The following is a 19,007-nucleotide window of genomic DNA, read 5'->3' as shown; positions in this document are numbered from 1 at the left end:
GTTTCAAGTGGCGACGTTCTTTTGGGGAGGAAATTGCTAACTTTCAGCTTAAATTCGGGTCTAAGAGGACATGTCCTAGAATTTTAATTATAGATATAAATTGTGTTAAAATTCCCGACTAAGAGGAGATGTAAATTTTTTGTTTTTTGCCACTTTCTTATGTATATCTTAAGATGTAATGAGGTAACATTGCTTCCATAGTAGGGAAATTGGGAAATTATGGGTGTAAGAATGTGGTTTCATCAAGGACGTCACATCCTTTTTTGAGAAAACACGTTATATACATTCAGTGTATATTATGTGTATATTGCTTGTATATTGTCTATATATTGCTTGTTTATTGTTTGTGTATAACCATTTATTGCCTTTTATTGTCATTGTATTGTATGTTTATTGCCAATTTATAGCTTGTGTCATTTTTTGAGGAAAAATGAATATAAACTCTTATGGCTTGTATTGCCTTTGTATTGCCCCTGTATATGGCTTATATTGCGTAGGTATTGCCCCCATATATGGCTTGTATCGCCTATGTATTGTGCAAATAGGACTTGCAAACCAATTAATGCAAAAAATAGCAAAAACCAATTAATACAGTGACAATAAGAACGCAATAGGAGGCTATATAGTAGCAATACTAAGGCAATATGAGGCTATACAGTAGCAATACAAAAGCTGTAATAGTCCATCTTATGCGGGAAATGCTGGGCAAAACACAATGTATATAATGTTCTCTCTTCAATGTATAATATAAGTAAAAGTATTTTTTCCAGAAGCAAAATATTTAGGTCCAATCGTCATGAAAAAAAAAATGAAGCCTACAAATGAACCCTGTAAAAGAGATGGCAAAACAAAAAAATTCCAGGTCCTCTTTGTTGTGCAACAACAATTTCATCAACAAATATGCAAGGTGCATTTTCCATGGCCTTCTTAAAAAGATAGCAAACTCATGAAGCACTAACACCAACAACAACCAAAGGTTAAGGCAATAAGCCTAGCAATAACTCATAGGTAAGCCTAAATCTAAAACACTGAATGATGATGGCTGTCATACTACAATGCCTCTGTACACTCTTCCCGGTCATCAAAGAACTCTTTTTTCTCACCTTCTAACTGATATGGTTTATGGCATCTGCCTGCAACAACCTACAACAATGAAACATAATTTTAGAAAGAGAAACAAGGAAGGTTATAAGAATTGGAGAGCAATTCCAGAGTGGACTATGGAATGAACAAAGCAGTCTTGTAATTGGTGAACCCATTATCCATTATCCAATTCCTCTACAAGCACAATCTAACTTTGCAAAATGTGTTCTACATTGTAGAGGAGCGTAATTAAAGTAAGTGGTGGACATCAAGCACAATTTAACTTCGATTATTATCTTACTGGATATCAAGCGTTTGCTTCTACTTAAGCTCACCATTGCTAATTCAATATTATGGATGCAGAGAGCTCACTTAGTAGTTCATTATATCAGTTTATGTAGTTCATTCAAAAATTACATCCCAAAACATAACAAAACAAATTCAGATCATAACAGATTCTTGAAGATGCAGAACACTTTCTAGTGGCCCGAATGTTCCTTTATATTAGATCACACAACTCCTATAAAATCAAGAGACCATTGAACCAAATAATTGTGTTTCTTCAATTGTTTTTTTGTCAGAATAAAAACCTAACTCAGTAATAAATTCAATCAGCAAAAGAAAAACTTCAAAATCATTTTAGCCTGGACAAGCTTCAAGCTTCAAGCATAATATTCCTTACGACAAATAGAGAAATATTTGTTGCACAATCCCAAAATTTTGGTTCAACAAGTTTTTGTATAATCCTACTTAAATAACATTCTCTACACAAGCTGAAAATATTAATTTAAAAAAAGAGAGATAAAATTTTAAATTAAACGCACAATTATGTTTCAACAAATTTATGTACAATCTCACTCAAATTTGACTTGGAGGGACTTGAAGTGACATTAAGCACCAAAAATTCCAACCCATATATGAAATTGAAACAAGCAGAAGAAAACCCAAATAACATATGGGTATGAAAGTAAAGCAGAAAAGCTGAGTACCTGAGATGCCATGGATTTCAGGAAAGCTGAGAGAAATTGAGAAATTTGTTGAATCGGAGGGGAAGAACGGCAGTCAAAAGAGGTGACAGAGAGTGAGAGATGGAGGTGGAGAAGGGCGGCCGAAAGAGAGAGGGTGAGGTTGCCATCGCTGATGTGGGTTAGGGTTTCTGAGGAGATGACAGTTGCCGTCATCGTGGGCGAGAACGAGAGAGAGAAAACAAGAAAAGATAGGAGATGGAAGATATAACTAAGAGGATATGGAGTTAGGTGAGATTCGTGGAGGTGGATTTTCTGTGAGGTTTGAAGAAGAGGAAGAGGAAGAGACTAGAGAGAAGAGGAAGAGGAAGAGCAACGAATGAGAAGAAAACAAAAACTAAGTGAAGGATGGGCAATAGACTGTCAATAGGGAGCCGCCAATTTCCCCACAAATAACACAAACAAGCTTGGCTGGCTCCCTTCACTCAACTGCTTTGGCATTTGGCCTTAAATTGGATACTGATAGCTTTTGTTAGTTTCTTCCATTGGATATTTTCACACAGCCCAATGTTAAAACACATTTTTTATTTCTCAACTTCAAACACTTGGACATAAGCAAAAGAGATAAAAAAGAATGCTTTGTTTCACTTCTCTCTCTCTCTCTCTCTCTCTCTCTCTCTCTCTCCTCTTTTCTCTTATTCTTTTTGCGTGAATCACAAAGCCATCTGGCCACAAAAGACTAGGTTGCGGCTTGAGATCCCGATCTGGAAATTGAAGAGTTGGAGCAGTGTGACTTGGTAAGATGCCTATCTAGAAGTTGATGATGTTGAGAGTATTTGTCCCACATTGAAATGTTAAGGGACCTAGCCTGGGTTTATAAGGAGTTGGGCTACTCCCCCCATTGCCAATTGGTTTTGGGGTGGAACCTCAACTTCCTTCAGATGAGAGAAAATCTGGGACAAATACCGTGATGGTTTCGTTATGGAAGAAGGTGCTGATGAACTAGTAATTGAAAAATCATAATATCATTCTTTTTCAGTGTGCCTTTATTTATTTTGGTTCCAGCATCTGATTTTGACTTTGGTCTGATATATATTCATATATGGATGTTACTGAATGCTTTTTTTTCTTTGTCTTTTTTAATTTTTGAGGAAAGGCAATGGAGAGCTTGGAAAGCGCATTGAACAGAGGAGCTTCAAAATCTTTGTAAGAAATTTTTTATATAATTATTTTGTATAAAATTTGGTTTTAGTTTAGTTCATTAACCTGTTCATTATTTTTTTCAGCTCCTTCACACGATTGGAGCAACCCTCTAAAAGGAGAAAACGCCAGGATCACCTAATGATCCAAAGCAAATACTGTAAGGCTAATTTATAGTTGGATATAATATATATTTCTAATCAAGTTTAGGGTTTTTTTTTAATTTTTTGTCAAAAAAAAGTTTAGGGTTTTCGGTATATGATTCTCTGCTCATATGGGGATTTTCTGAATTTATTTTCTTCAGGTTTGTGACTTCAAATGGTTGGTGATCCTCTAAGAAATGGTTGACTTCGAGGACGAGGAATTGTTGCATATATGGCTTGCAGTTTTTGTAGGAGTGATTCGAACCCAAAAATCCATCTTGAAAATTAGGAATTAATATTCAGAGAAATGGTGCATAAATTTGGATTTTTTTTTTTTTTTTTGGATATATGGAATTGGGGACTGATGGGTTTAATTGTATTATTAGTTAAACATATGTAATGAAGTAATGAGATACTGACATGTCATTAGTCCCTAATTTAGAAGATAGCCTCTCATATATCAGACCCTATCCCAAGACCCCACGGCTTGGAAGAATTCAATATGGCTTGGCTTGGCTGATCATGTATTTGTTTATTTGAAAATATTGAAGGACTGACTCCCAAAATTGTACCTAATAAGCAATAGCAACCCCAAACTAGGATACTGATACAAAAATAGTTACTGCATAGTCTCTATTGCTTAATGGAGACAATTTATTGTCTCTAAAATCAACTTAGGAGACAAATTCATACCAGTGGCTAGTGTGTGTTTTTTTAGTAGTGTCAACCTCCACACCCAAGCCTCTTTCCCCACCTCAAGGCCCCAATTCCCCAAGTCACACCCACCACCTCAACTCCAATCCACCCCACCCCAAATATATATATATATATATATATATATATATATATATATATATATATATATCTCTCTCTCTCTCTCTCTCTCTCAAGAACAATCCATACCCACAACCAGCTCACAACAACATCTTCCCCAACCTAAGAATTCCCTGGCCATTTGCCCCATCCCCAAGGATTATGGGCTGCCCTTCAGAATTTGCCGGGTTTTCAAATGGGTGAAATGGGTTGGACTTTGATAGAATATTTGGTTGGTGTGAGAATTAGTAAGAAATTCAAGCTTTTTAGAAACCATTTTCAGGGGATGATTGTAGTGTTACCGTGATTTAAAGGTAAGTTCGGGGCATATATTCTTAATTATGGGTCTGGAAACTGTTTCTTCCCACACGAAGGGACTTGCGACTTCTTAGGTTTATAGGTCTTAGAGGAATGCTAGCAACCTTCTCTCTAACCTTCTATTTTGGACTTTCTCCATTTTTTGTTTGACATGTGTCATTCTCCTTACACTTAAAACAATGTAATTAAGATATTATACGAGCTAACTTTTGCTTTCCAAGTTTACCCTTATTAAATGTAGTCAATTTATCCAAAAAAAATTCCACAACTTTCTTACCATCTTATTAATTTTTTTTTATAAAGAAAATGTATGCTTTAAAAAAAAAAAAAAAAAGATGTCCTTTTTTTTAACGTCAAATTTAGACTTTTTTTTTTTCTATCTAAACCCCTTGTGTTAAAAAAAAAAAGGGACATTTCCTCTTTTTTTTATTTTTATTTTTAAAAGTAGACATTTTCTTTAAATAAAAAATAATTGACGTAAAAAAAAAAAAGGTGTAAGAAAGTTGTGAATTTTTTTGGATAAATTGAATACATTTAATAAGGGTAAACTTGGAAAGCAAAAGTTAGCTTGTATAATATATTAATGATATTGTTCTAAGTGTAAAGAGAATGACACATGTTAATCCAAAAAGGGAGAAGGTCCAAAGGAGAAGGTTAGAGAGAAAGTTGCTAGAATTCCCCATTTCGAGGTTTATAAGAACCCATTCTTTATCGTCTTCTTCTACATTTAAAATATTATTCTGCTAAGGGTTTTCATCAAGTCAATTGACCTTTCTAACCCCTATGACATCTTAGTAGTGTCTGTGCGAGAAACACCCCTACCCCTTGTAATTTAGACTATTGCTTGTATTTAAAAAAGCTAGATATACAACTCATCTCATCCAAATTTCATCATTGAAAGGCATGTATGCATACAAAGTTCAAACGTTGCATATAAATTCAAGACAAATAGATCCGAATATGCACAAATAGTTCACTACTAAAAAGAAAGGATAAAAAATAAATCTCACAATCATGATATTTAGGGATCATCTAAATGCTAAATAAAAGAAAATACAACATTCCACATTGCAGATCTCACTCACTCGGTGTGATTACCTTTCTTTTTCTTTTTCCATTGAGAATCCAACAATAATGTCTACCCCTGTAATGTTCCAATCTAGGGTAATAACATTGCTAGTTTACTGTCATGTTGATTAATGGCTGTAATGTTCCAGTCTAGGGTAATAACATTGCTAGTTTACTATCATGTTGATTAATGACTGTAATGTTCTAGTGTTATTATCATGTTGATTAATGGTTGTAATGTTCCAGTCTAGTGTAATAACACTGCTAGTTTCCTATGACATCCTATTTCTAATGCATGTCTACCCCATGTAATGTTCCAGTCTATGGTAATAACACTACTAGTTTCCTATGACATCCTATTTCTAATGCATGTCTACCCCTGTAATATTCCAGTCTAGGGTAATAACACTTCTAGTTTCCTATGACATCCTATTTCTAATGCATGTCTACCCCTGTAATGTTCCAGTTTAGGGTAATAACATTGTTTGTTTACTGTCATGTTGATTAACGCTTGTTATGTAACTATTTCTAATACATGTCCACCAAAGAAAAGATGAAGAAACAACAAGTGGCGAAAGAAGAGTAGAGCTCGAAGATGAGTAGAGCTAAGAGCATCTGATCGAGGTTCGTTCGAGGTTTCGAACAATCCCAAAAAAAGAAAGAATAGAAACACGATTTTAGAACAAGAAATCGAAAGTGAAATATTGAAAATTGTAAATTTGAGATGAAGAATATAGTTGGACCTGAGACTGAGCTTCAATGGAAGCTCCTCTTGCTCCAACCCTGAGAAAGCACAAACGAGAAAGGAGAAAATGAATCTGATTTGGTTTTTTGGCAGATTTGGTTTTTTGGTAGATCTACTTTGGTTTTTTTGGCAAATAAGCAAATATGAATTTTCTCTCTCAAATCCATAGTACAAGGGAAATATAGGTATTTTACACACACAAATAAACTAAAAAATAGCTATTAAATTGAAAAAAAATTGACAGCTGTTGATTTTTGGTTTTTTTTTTGTGTGTTTATAGTTTTTAAATGATATAGGGTTTATTTATAGGACTATGTCTAAGATTGGGTATATAACTAAATTTGTATTTTTTTTTCCCAATGACTCAACACTAGATATATTAAGGGGGAATGCTAGCAACCTTCTCTCCAACCTTCTCTTTTGGAACTTCTCTCTTTTCCTCAAGACATATGTCACTTTCCTTACACTAAAAATAATGTAATTAATGCATCAAATAAAGTAACATTTGTTCCCAAATTTACCCTTATTTTTTCTATTGATTTTAATGTTTCCTTAAATTTATTATATATCCAAATTTGTTACAACTTTCTTATCACCTTGTTAAAAAATTAAATAAGAAAAAACATTAAATTTTTTTCTTTTCTGAAAGACTCCAACAAATAAGACTTAAGTAATTAATGGTTTAGAAAAAAAAATCAATAATCAGACTTACCAAATTAATGGTTAGAAAATGCAATCAATGAACTTCCTTTTAAAACAGACTTCCTTAGAAGGACGTCTTTTGTCTGTATCAAAAAAAGAATATATCTTTTGTGGATTTTTTTTAGGTCATTATTGTGTTTTTTTTAAACAAAAAAAATGTTTTTTCTCTTAAAAAAATAGACATTTTCTTTTTAAAAAACATAAATTTTTTACATATGGTAAGAGAGTTGTAAAAAAATTGGATAAATTGAAGGACAATACATTTAATAAGGGTAAACTTGGAAAACAAAAGGTGGTTTGTTTGATGTATTAATGTCATTATTTTAAGCGTATGGGAAGTGACACATGTCATGAGGAAAATGAAAAAGGACCAAAAGAGAAGATTGGAGAAAAGGTTGCTAGCATTCCCCACCTGGAAATAAGTTGAAAAATAGGAATACAAGAATGATTCCTTAGATAGATGGTTCTTGAATAAAAGAGTTATTTAAAGGGGCAACCCCCAAAATTTACATAAGAGAATGAAAGTATGGTAAGGATACAATCGAGCAAGAAAATAAAACAATTAACCAAACAAAGAAATAAAAGTCCAATAAATAATAAAGACTCGATGAGTGGTGACTGAGATAATTGACAGGAATTAAACAAAGAGCCTTCAAGTCCAATTTGAAACTCAAACTCAAATTCAAATTCTGCAATTTGATTAGGAAAAAAAAAATCTAAAAATCAAGTCCAATATTAATTTAATTATCCCCCTCTTTATTTTTATTTTAAAAAAAAAAACCAACTTAATTGCAACAAATTCTCAGTATTTTCATATGAAAGAATACGAACCGATTCCCAACGTAACTCTTCTTTATATACGAAATACAACTCATCCACAATAAAGAGTTTGAATTTGAGAAAATAAAAACTGCAAGCACTTCAGAATTTCCAAATGACAAATTGATAATATCATAAATTCTTTAGGAAACCCAACTGAAATTATATTTCGCTTGGGGGACACTCCAAAATTAGTTACCTATTTTTTTGATAGAAATTTATTTACCTATTTTAGTATTTTAGTTACCTTACGTATAAATCCATTCTCATAAAATTGTTTCCAATTATGAATTAATATTGTAGATAATTGTTTCCAATCGAATATTAATGTAGGTTAGCGTGTTGACTTGGGAGACAATCCAAAGAAAAGGAAACCCGCATTGACAGGGCGCTTAAGAATTTGTATGTATATATAAGCAAGCACACGCTTTTTCAGCACTTTTATTTATTCATTTTATTTAGAGGGAATCGAACCCTCTATTTATCTTATTTCCCCAATTTATAATGGGGAAAAGGAAGATCGACATCAAGAAAATAAATAACAAGAACTACCTAAAGGCCACTTTCTCAAAGCGGCGCAAGGGACTCTTTCGCAAAGCCACTGACCTTTGCTGCTTGTCTGGTGCCCAGATTGCGATTATCACCTTTTCGCCCGGTAACAAGCCCTTCATCTTTGGACACCCCTCCGCGGAAACTGTCATTGATCGATTTCTTGGCGAACAAGCTTCATGTACAGCGGATGATGGTGATGATGAGGGCATTGGACCCGTTGATGGTGAGGATGGTCATGAAGATTTAGAAGCCAGTCATGATGAAGAGGATATTGGATCCGTTGATGCTGAGGATAGCCATGAAGATTCAGAAGCCCATCAAGAAGAAGAGAAAGAAGATGAGGCTGGTGGGGATGGAAAAAAGGTCAGTGTATGGTGGGATGAGCCTATTGATGAAAATTTATTAGGACTACATGAACTTAAAAAGTACAAGGGTTTGCTAGAATGTTTGAAAGAGAATGTGGCTAGTAAGTTAGATGAGATGAATAAAAGAGAATTTTACACCAAGGATTATTTGGCTATGCTTAAGTCAGAGATCGGTTCTACTTCTACTACTTGCGAAGAAAGGGATCTATGCGATTAGTTTTGTTAGTTTTAGTTTTTGTTAGGAAACTCTAAATCATCAACCCTTTGTTCTTGAATAGAGAGGTTTGTATTTATTCTTGAAGCCTTGATTTCATTTAATTTTGTAATATTGTTCTTTCATCTTCTAGTTCTAAGGTAATTTAAATTGTTAGGATTCTGATAGTTCCAGTCCTTTTGTTGTTGAAGAAGAGAAACGGGCTTGACACCGCTTGTTTTGGCAGAGAGTGAGCCTCCAAACGATCCAATTGAAAGTTGGATCAAGCTTGAACAAGAGAAACTGGCTCAACCTGCTGGAGAGTGAGAATCAAGCTGCTTTTCTAGGTTCTGAGTTGTTGGATTGCGTAGGTGTGCCACTATTGGGATTGAAAGCGACCCAATAGAAATGTGTGTATTCGCATGATTATGTGTTGGATTTGCAGTGATCTTGACTTCTAATCAAACCATCGTGCTCCAAAGGGGGTACTGACTTGGATTAGTTCTTTTCTATGCCTCAATTAAGAGGACTTCAACATTCTTTCACTTGTGCGTTGACAGTATGATATGCATATGGTGTACCTAATCAAACAGAAAAACCATGTTTTGGTCAGAGAATCCATCGATCGGACATAAAGAACCTTTATAGTAGGCTTGTTTATGCTGATACAAGGCCTGATAGTATTAACCAAACCTTAATTACCCTTTATCGAGCAATATGTATTTTGACCGGGCATGACAAAAACCCTGACTAGGCTAAGTATTGTTTATCGGACAAGAAGAAAACCCTTGATCGGGCTGGCCTTGTTGGATAAACCTTGTATGCCCTTGATAGAATTTAAAGTAAATACTAAAATAAATTGCTTTCTAAACGTAAATAACTAAATACTTGGAAATGAAAACTTCTTAATTTAATTCTAATACAACATGAAATGAATGAAGACGCAAGATCACTTGTCTTAATATAATACAATTACACTTCAAAGGGAATGAAAGTTGTAGATGTCTTCATCCAATTTGAATGTTTAGCTGTTTGAGAAATATTAGTAGAAATGCTAGTTAATCATACCAAGTATTTGGCATAGCAATAAAGAAGATGATCCCAGGAATTGTTGACGAGATGATCTTTGGGAGTGAGATTGGTTTAAACTAAGAACTCAATTCATGATCAGGTGTTGATCGGGTTGAAATCTGTAGTGTTTAAAGACGTTGCGTCTGATTTGGAGAGAGAGTCCTCAAATACTTTGTTTAAATCTTGATCGGATCTAGGGCTCGTTTGGGAGTGATTATGTAGAAGCGATTTTACTCATTAGTGATTTTAACATAATCACTTTATGTTAGTAGCGCTTTTCCGCAAAATCAGTTATCGTTTGGCTACCAACATAAAAGTGCTTTTATATTGTAAAAAAGTGATTTTGATGTTATTCGTAGTGTTTGGCTTCCCAAAGAAAAAAGTGATTTTTTTGCCTTTTTTTGGTATTTTCATAATCAAACATTTTAAAATTGATAACCAATCACATAATATTAATCTTGGGCATTCTTAAAGGAAAATTGAAAATCCATAGCTTCAAATCATACTTCTTGAAAACGAAATGTGAATAAAACATATTGTTAATCGACACAAATATCAAGTAGACATAAGAAGATTTGCAATTCTCTCGCGTTCGTCATCCATCTCTCGTGCACGAGTTACATTTTCTTGTACAATAGTCTCTTCCGTACTAGTCCTTCCGTCATCTGTTTGGGGAAGTAACTCTTCATCATCATCATATGGTTGGAACTCTACATCCGTCATTGAATGAATTCTTATGAAGTTATGGAGAGCCATTGAAGCAACAACGACTTGTACTTGTTTTTCCAAAGGAAAATTATGAATTTGACGTACCATTCTCCATCGGTTTTTCCAAACACCAAATGTTCTTTCAATTGTGCATCTTAGAGATGAATGCCTGTGATTGAAGATTTCTTTTTTCCCTCTTGGTTGGCTTCCTCGTCGGAAATCCGGAAGATGATATCGCTCACCCCTATAAGGGCCTAAATATCCTTTCATTTGTGGATAGCCAGCATCAACCAGATAATATTTACCTATATATATATATATGTGAATCAGTAAAGGAAAATATTGATATAAGAAACATATCCAAGGTGAAATAGTAAAGGAAAATATTTCACTTGATGACATTTTGATTACTAACCAGTAGGTAGATGTGGAAATTTCAATGTTGGTATTCTTAAGGCCTCCATGAATATACGTGCATCGTGAGCAGCACCCTCCCATCCAGCCCAAGCAAATGTAAAGCACATATTAAAATCACATACAGCCATGATATTTTGGGTAGTGATACCTTTTCTACCAATATAAGGTACTTGCCTTTGTCTAGGCACAACAACTGGTACATGTGTTCCATCAATTGCCCCGATGCAATCTTTAAAGTATGGCCAGTATCGATTATCATCTTTAATTTTCTTTGGAACTCTCTTGAATTCAGGATCACTAGGACTTATGAGATCAGTAGCCATTCGAGATATAGCTTCTAATATTATCCCAAACCACCTTGACACAGTCTCCCCTGAATGCTGGAACCTTTCTTGTACCATTCTATTAGTAAAGCCATGACCTAATGTGATAAGAAACATTGCTAAAGCCTCTAGTAATGGTATTTCTCCACCTTCTTTCAAACCATAGGTACTTGTAAGGGTCTCCAACAATTTCTGAAACACATGTTTTTCCATCCTAAATTGTTCATGACACCTTACCTCATGGCCATTCAAAACTTCAATTACCCATTTATACCCAGTATAAGAAGAAGTCCTGCATGGTTCTTTATCAACATATTTAAGCCATTCAGACACAACCACCACACACCCTACAGATATTAAGTCATAAAATTCATCATCACTATCATCTGACAAAGAGTCAGTATTATCACCATCACTGTTGCTTGAACTCATGTCTGTACAATTGAAAAAACCAAATAAACAAAACAATATAAGCATCTTTCCAACAAAAGTAATCCATTTAGATAATGTAAGCAATTCAATAAATGTCAAACACAATAATATGTCCACCATTCCATATTGTAAAAAATAAAATGATAATAAACTAATAACATTCCAATACTGAACCGATGAAGCTTTAAAAAAAAGTGTGACACATTAAACTTTCTTGTTTGTAAGCCACATCACTTGTCGGTTTGGTTGTTTTAACGCAATAAACATCTCCCTATTTTTTCTTTCAGTTAAGATATCAGCAGCTTTCATGAAAAGGTCATCATCATTGACAATTTCTGGAATTCCTTCAACCACCTGCATCACTTCCTCAATGCTACAACCAGCCTTGTCTTTGCTTTTAAAAGTGCTACTTCGATTTTCAATTGCATGTAAAATAGAATCTAACCGCTTTGTCACCTTAACCCCAACTCCAGGTCTTTTCGAATCTCTTTTCCTTTTATTGTCAGTTTCAACATCAACTATATCCTCAAGTCCAACATTAAGATCAGTATTATACCCAAAGTCATCTTGTTCCTCAACCAGAATCTCTTCATTATGTTCTCCTATAGCTGGCAGTGCCGGTCCTGAATTTTTCAGGGCCCAGGGCAAAAGTAAAAATTAGGCCCTATATATATATATATTTAAACTTAGTGATAACTCTCTTATTTTTCTACCAAGATCTAATCTGTCCATCGATTCAAACTTCAATATATTAAAATTTAGAATAAAAGGCTACAATGTATAAACAAGATAAATACTTATAACAATTCAATAAGTTCTTTTTCATCCAGCAAAATAAGTTCTTTTTCATCCACCAACAAGCAACCAACCAAAAGAAAAAAATTCTCTACATGCTGAATAGCCTAAGCAAAATAACATCAATCTATATGAAACCCTTTTGCATCCTTAGCAACCAGCAAAACAAAAATGTCTTTACATTCTCAATAGCCAAAGCAAAGTGCAGCAGCCTACTTGAATCTCTTTGCATCCTCAGCAACCAGCAAAATATCAACATCACCACCTGCAAGATAAGGTGAAAAACAACAAAATCACAACTGAAAAGGTATTATGTAAATGATTTTCTTCTTGCATTTTGAGAAGCAAAATCCTCAATGATGCTTTCAAATTCAAGCTTTTCTAACATCTCCTTTTCAATGGATAAGATTGCTAGCCCATTTAGCCTTTCTTGTGACATGGTAGACCTCAAGTAAGATTTCAATAATTTTAATTTAGAAAAGCTTCTTTCTGCAGATGCTACAGTCACAGGTACAGTCAATAGTATTCTATAGGCAATCAAAACATTTGGAAAACAATCCATATCTTTTACAAACTCTACAATTTCAAGTGTTGTGTTTACTGCTGATGGTAAAAGATATTGCAGCACCTGTAACTCTGAAAACAAATCACTTGCATCAACATCAGAAGACTCACCATTTCTTAAAGTAGTTTCAAGCTTCAGACAACAATTTTTCAATTCCTCATCACCCAATGAAGTTAACTTCTTTGAATTAAACAAGAACCCAAAAATACCATCATATGTTTGCATTTGTTCAAATCTACTCCTCAATGCAATTTTAATACTTCAAAGAATAAATAAAAAACAACATAACCTGGAATTTGAGAAACCCCCTTTGAGAAATCCCTCTCCACATAAACAAATTTGCAATCAATTAGAGCTTAAAAGAATCCCTGCAAAGAGAATATGTAATTTCATGAGTTCACAAATCTACAAATAAACAAAAAAAAATCATATTTCCCTTTTCATTTGATATATCAAATCATAAAAAAAATTACCTTCAATTGATAAAAGCCCACACTTTGGATTTTGGAATCTCCCCAATCTACCAACAGAAAAATTAATTTAGGGATTCACAACTTTGTAACTTGTAGGAGAGAGGCTTAGATGAGATGAGATGAAGGGGATTCACAACTTTGTAACTTGTAGGAGAGAGAGAGGCTTAGATGAGATGAAATGAAGGGGATTCAAAATTCTTTAGAGGAAGAGGAAGAATAAGAAGAAGAATAAGAAGCACCAGCAAAAGCGACGAACTGGAGGAGTAGAACAGATGCAACGTTCTTCTTCTTGAGGAGTGGAACAGATGTTCTTCTTGAGCAGTGGAATGGAATAGATCCAAATATTCTTCTTCTTGAAGAGTGAAACAGACCATCGTTGGTCTTTTTTTTTCTTTTCAAAATATTAAATTAGTTAATAGTTATAATAATCTAATATAATACTTACTAAAAAAAAATTTTGGGCCCCTCTGAATATTGGGCCCAGGGCGATCGCACTGTTTGCCCCTGCCCAGGGCCGGGCCTGATAGCTGGACCATTGTCAACATCCTCCACCATAAAACCTTGTGAAGGTGCCCAAGCGCCTTCACCCGTGACAGCAACATCTTTAAACAAAATATCTAACTGGTCAACATGTTTCAATCCATGTGTTCGAAATCTTGCAACCTCAGGTTTCTCCTACAATAATAATATGAACTAACATTTTAAAAAATTGATATAATACTACAAATTAAGTATTAGCTTTAAGAAATAAAAATTTCACCTTTATTTTCTTATCCCACCATTCATCGGTAGCTTTGATTGTTTGCTTCACAGGATCCCATCCTAAGCCGGTCTCTTTTGCAACCAAACTTGTCCATAACTGCCATTCTTTCTTAAGTCCAGTCCATTTGTTCTTCAATTGTCTATAGTCATAGTTCCTTTTAGTAATATCATTAAACTTCTTTATAATATTTTTCCATCCAACCTTATTAAAATGACTACTTGGTCGATTACCACCTAACGTCTCAGCAACACAAATCTTGATGAAAACCTCAGTTCCCTTGTCATCCCATTTTGCTTTCTCTTGTTTTTCTTTTTCTTCCCGACTTTCATTTTGGGATGGGTTAACTATATTGTTAGACATTTTCTAATAAACAAATTGGACAAAGAAAAAAAAATTAATGATGATTGTACAAAGAAGTTTGGCTTAACATACAGGTATTTAAGACAAAGCACAAACAAAAGGAAATAAAAAAGAAGAAGCTAGTATCAAAGATGAAATGGGGGTGCACTCACACAACATGAAAACGTTTGCATTAGAAAAAGTGCTCAGATAGAACAACAAATTGAAACTAAGCATTAATACATAAACCAACAGTTCTGGTAAGTGTACGTGTCTCTATGCATGTATAGGTTTTGTGTTATTCAAATCATCACTAAAATCCAACAGTTTTTTCCTAATATCTATGTGTCTGTACGTGTCTCTCTCCCTCTATGGCAACCACATGGCATTGACATCATCGTGGAATGAAGATTGCTTTACACGTTCATCTATGTCATATTCTTATGTCTGATGTGGGGAAGGGAGCTCAAAACACATTAATATAACCCAAAATTGCAAACTAACCCATCTAAACAGATTGCAATATGAAATAATTCTTTCTATATCCTTCTATTATTGCAAAAGAAAGTGTTTATCTTGAAGAACAGAGAGAATTTACCTTGAAGAATGATAGCCTTACTTGCAGAGATTGTAGCGAGAGAGGGGGGAGCGAGAAGCTTTTGCAGAGAAAAAGAATAGAGGCAGCGACAAAGACGTGATAACTAGGGTGGATGAAACATGTGGATTGCTTAAAAATTGTAGGGTTAGGCTTTTTGGCCATATTGTAAAAATAATAGGGATAATATTGGTATTACAAAACTTTCATTAAAAGGAATCAAGTGATTCCCGGTTTTTTGAAAAAAACCACTTCCAGGGAGAAGCACCTCCCATGTGCTTCTCCCTAAAATCACTTCAAGTGATTCTAATACATATTTTAAGCGCTTTTAAATTTTTGGCAAACACCCTATTTTTTAAGCAAAAGTGATTATACTCAACAGGAAGTGATTTTGGCTCTCTCAGAATCACTCCCAAACGAGCCCCTAATTGCTGAGAAAAAAAATTATTTTGGTCTCCTCTCCAATCAACATGTGCCACCTGTGAAAAGACCATTACCTTTTAACCTCTTGACAAGTCAAAGTCAGATATAGATTTGAATAATGGGCTTGAGAACTAAAACAAATTATGGCCCAATTATGAAGTGAAGAAGCCCTATATTGTGAAGACATAAGGCAAATTGGTGTCCATGCAACACAAAGGACAATAGTTGCTGTAACTATTTGTCTCATCTCTTAAGTGACAAAATATCAAACACATTTTGATGAGGCAATTTACCTCTTGGAGATGCCAGCAATACCATAGAAAAACTTGTGAAACAGATTTTTTAAGGGTTCATTTCCTGCAGCCGAATATTTGGTAGCATATCAATGATCTCTCCCACGCCTCGACATAGGAAATCACGAAGGACTAATGTTTTTATATTTTTGGACTTGATGTTATATTGTACTATTTTTCACTGGCTCAACGTCAAAAACAAAGGAACGCAGAGACAATTCGAAGGACAAAATGTTCGGCAGTGATGTTAACTTATTGCTAAACATATTACATGCAGATTATCAAAAACATATACATACAGATGCACATAAGGAGATTAAGATGTACCACTTCTTGTCCGGTTCATAGATCACTCCCTTGAATATTGTTACAGAAATTTACAAAGTCACATTGAGTAATTGAAGAATTTCAGGACGTAGCTATTTCACTGTATTTATAGCCACCCAACCCAGATGGATTGACATCCACCCAAACCTCATTCACACGCCCAATAACCCGGAATGGGGAGTTGTACTGCGCGATTGAATAAGCATAGCTACTTTCTTCTGATGTAGAATTCGCCCATGGAGACCTGCTCAAGCTGGTGGCAAGCTTCTCTGCCTCTTGCACTATGTTAGTATCTCTTGCAAATCCAGAGAACTTCCTGACGGCAACGTAATGACTGTCCCAGGTATAGGGTTCCAAGCTGAGTTGAGGGAGAGGTGTGGGTGGAGTAGTTTGGAACTTCGTAGGCAAGTAGAATCCAACAAAATAGGCCGATGAGTGAAGGGGGCCAGCTCCTGGGACTACGCTTGTCAACACGGGAGCTGTCATTGCAATTCGAGAGAAATTCAAATTGGCACCTTGGATGTACTGGAACAGCCTGTGAGTTAATCAGGAAACTATTAGCATAGACCAACGATATCTAAGTTTAAAATTGAAATAACCCAGGCAAAGTGCAGACAGTAGCCATCGGTTGAACAAAGTTAAGAAAGGCATATCATGCATAGCCAAGTTTATCATTAGCAAAAGCATATCCAACAGAGTTTGAATAATATGTGCCCCTGAAGCTCTGCCATAATATAATGTTCACATGAAAACTATATATATTTGCAGTGAGTGAGTCTCTATTTTGACGAAACAGTACACGTAAAAGCTTTGTTTTGGACAGTCACCCATGCATTAAGTGGCTGTCAGCCATTGATGTACACCGGACTCACAAGAGGATCCACATATATCAACTTCTTGCATCAACCGGCACACATCGGAGACTGTCCAACAGATTCATCTACACGTAGAAGGCAATGTATCTATTGCTAAAAGATGTCGCAGGTGATTGTGATGATGATTTCAGGACATTAGCGAATCGGCAGACATAACCAAGCTAATTGAACCCAAGAAAGGGGCATCCTAGAACTATAATTTTGAAGAAATGATTTACCATAGCATGCTTTCTATTGAAATATCAAAACCATCTCAATTAACTTTGCATTCTTTTAGCACCTCTCAGATTTTTCCCTATTTATCCATAAAAAAAAATTTGTTTCAAAAAACTACACCGATATTCCCAGAAAGCTATCAATAACATTATCTGCTATGATTTCCTGTTTATCTTATATCAATGAGGAAACGCATGGGGCAGAAGATTGGATTTTTCTACTCAATCAGGAGGTAATTGGTGGATTCAGAGAGAAACCCATGGTGGGTATTTCACAATTTTTGTTCCAAACAATTAGAAACCCCATCACAACGGGGTATTAGACTCAAATAAAGAACCAAATTCAAAGATATAAAATTTCATGGTGGTAATTCATAATTGTTTGATGAAACTAAAAACCAAAAGCTAAGGTGAGTATAAAAGTGGAAGTACCTGTGGAAGCCATTTCTGGTGGCCTTCTCAAAGGAGATGTCTTTAACAGGAGCAGACATCCATGAGGTCTCTCTGTAAAGTCTGATCTCAAAATCTGATTCTGAGTGAACCACCGAGTACTGTGGTGACTCAATCGCGTTGCATACATATAGAAAATTTGGCAGAACCACTATTGCTAGCAGTGCCATTGACAACCTCGGCCTCTTCGTCATCTCCGCAGCTTCTGAAAAGCCTTTGATCTAAAATGTCTACGGCTCTACGTTTTATAATTTTGTATGCAAGTCAATAAACGAGACACAAAGCAAACCGGGGCAGGCCTGAAATGCTAAAAGCCCATTTTCCATTTGAACTCGGGCTAAAGTAGCTTGTCGGCTTTGGTTTGAGAGAGCTTCTATAATGAGGGGTTATGTCGAGGGGGAGGGGTTCAATCCAACGATCTAATACAATAATAATTCTCTACTGAATCGAATGGCTATTAAGGACCCTTCATTATAATCTCTGAAAAAAAACTACACTTACTCATGCATCTGAGGTCTTAGGTTTGATTCCCTCTCCTCAAATATTGCATATATATAAAATAAAAAAAACTACACTTGTCTATATACACTTTAAAAAATTAGTAAGGAGCTTGTGATTTATATATGCCTTTGAGTCTCAAATCCATCTTTCCCCAACACTCCTCTATGGACCGAACTCTAATCAACTACTTAGCCCAAAAATTAAAACTCTAATTAAACTACACCATTATGAAACCCTAAACTTGTACCTCAATTTTGAATATATACATTTGTTCAATACATCCAACAAAATTTGAAAACATTTCAAAACTAATCCTTTAAGTTGGTGGAGACCATGTACACCATCTTTTACATTTTATTTTTCGATTTAAAGAGTTTTAGTTTTAGTTTTAAATGTTTAAGTTCGTTCTTTCTTGCCCTTTCACAAGGAGATAAAAACTTGTCATAGGACAAACTCAGCACCAAACAAGAAAAAAT

General features: G+C 34.9%; 2 protein-coding genes and 1 long non-coding RNA gene across 4 annotated transcripts; 1 reads left to right on the top strand and 2 right to left on the bottom strand.

Annotated features, from left to right (window-relative positions):
* The first annotated feature begins 8,324 nt into the window (after window positions 1-8,324).
* Window positions 8,325-9,124, top strand: LOC110747887 (agamous-like MADS-box protein AGL62). The gene has a single exon (XM_021947957.2). It carries the CDS (start codon window positions 8,361-8,363, stop codon window positions 8,988-8,990), a length of 630 nt encoding a protein of 209 aa, XP_021803649.2. The 5' UTR covers window positions 8,325-8,360; the 3' UTR covers window positions 8,991-9,124.
* Window positions 9,125-12,642: 3,518 nt separating this feature from the next.
* On the bottom strand, window positions 12,643-14,267 carry LOC148293993 (uncharacterized). Of its 2 annotated transcripts, XR_015836725.1 has the most exons (3): window positions 13,751-14,267; window positions 13,567-13,645; window positions 12,643-12,977 (listed from the first exon to the last, which is right to left on the bottom strand). It is a non-coding gene; the product is annotated as an uncharacterized LOC148293993 (long non-coding RNA). The 2 variants fall into 2 exon arrangements; XR_015836724.1 differs by lacking the exon at window positions 13,567-13,645.
* A 2,114-nt stretch (window positions 14,268-16,381) lies between these two features.
* On the bottom strand, window positions 16,382-18,273 carry LOC110773071 (uncharacterized). The gene is made up of 2 exons (XM_021977603.2): window positions 18,013-18,273; window positions 16,382-17,025 (listed from the first exon to the last, which is right to left on the bottom strand). Exons 1-2 carry the CDS (start codon window positions 18,222-18,224, stop codon window positions 16,572-16,574), a joined length of 666 nt encoding a protein of 221 aa, XP_021833295.2. The 5' UTR covers window positions 18,225-18,273; the 3' UTR covers window positions 16,382-16,571.
* Window positions 18,274-19,007: the final 734 nt, after the last annotated feature.

The sequence above is a fragment of the Prunus avium genome, chromosome 6 (genome assembly GCF_965620075.1).
Source record: "Prunus avium chromosome 6, drPruAviu1.hap1.1, whole genome shotgun sequence".
Taxonomy (NCBI): domain Eukaryota; kingdom Viridiplantae; phylum Streptophyta; class Magnoliopsida; order Rosales; family Rosaceae; genus Prunus; species Prunus avium.
Note: the sequence above shows the minus strand (reverse complement) of the source record. Positions and strands in the feature narration are given on the sequence as shown.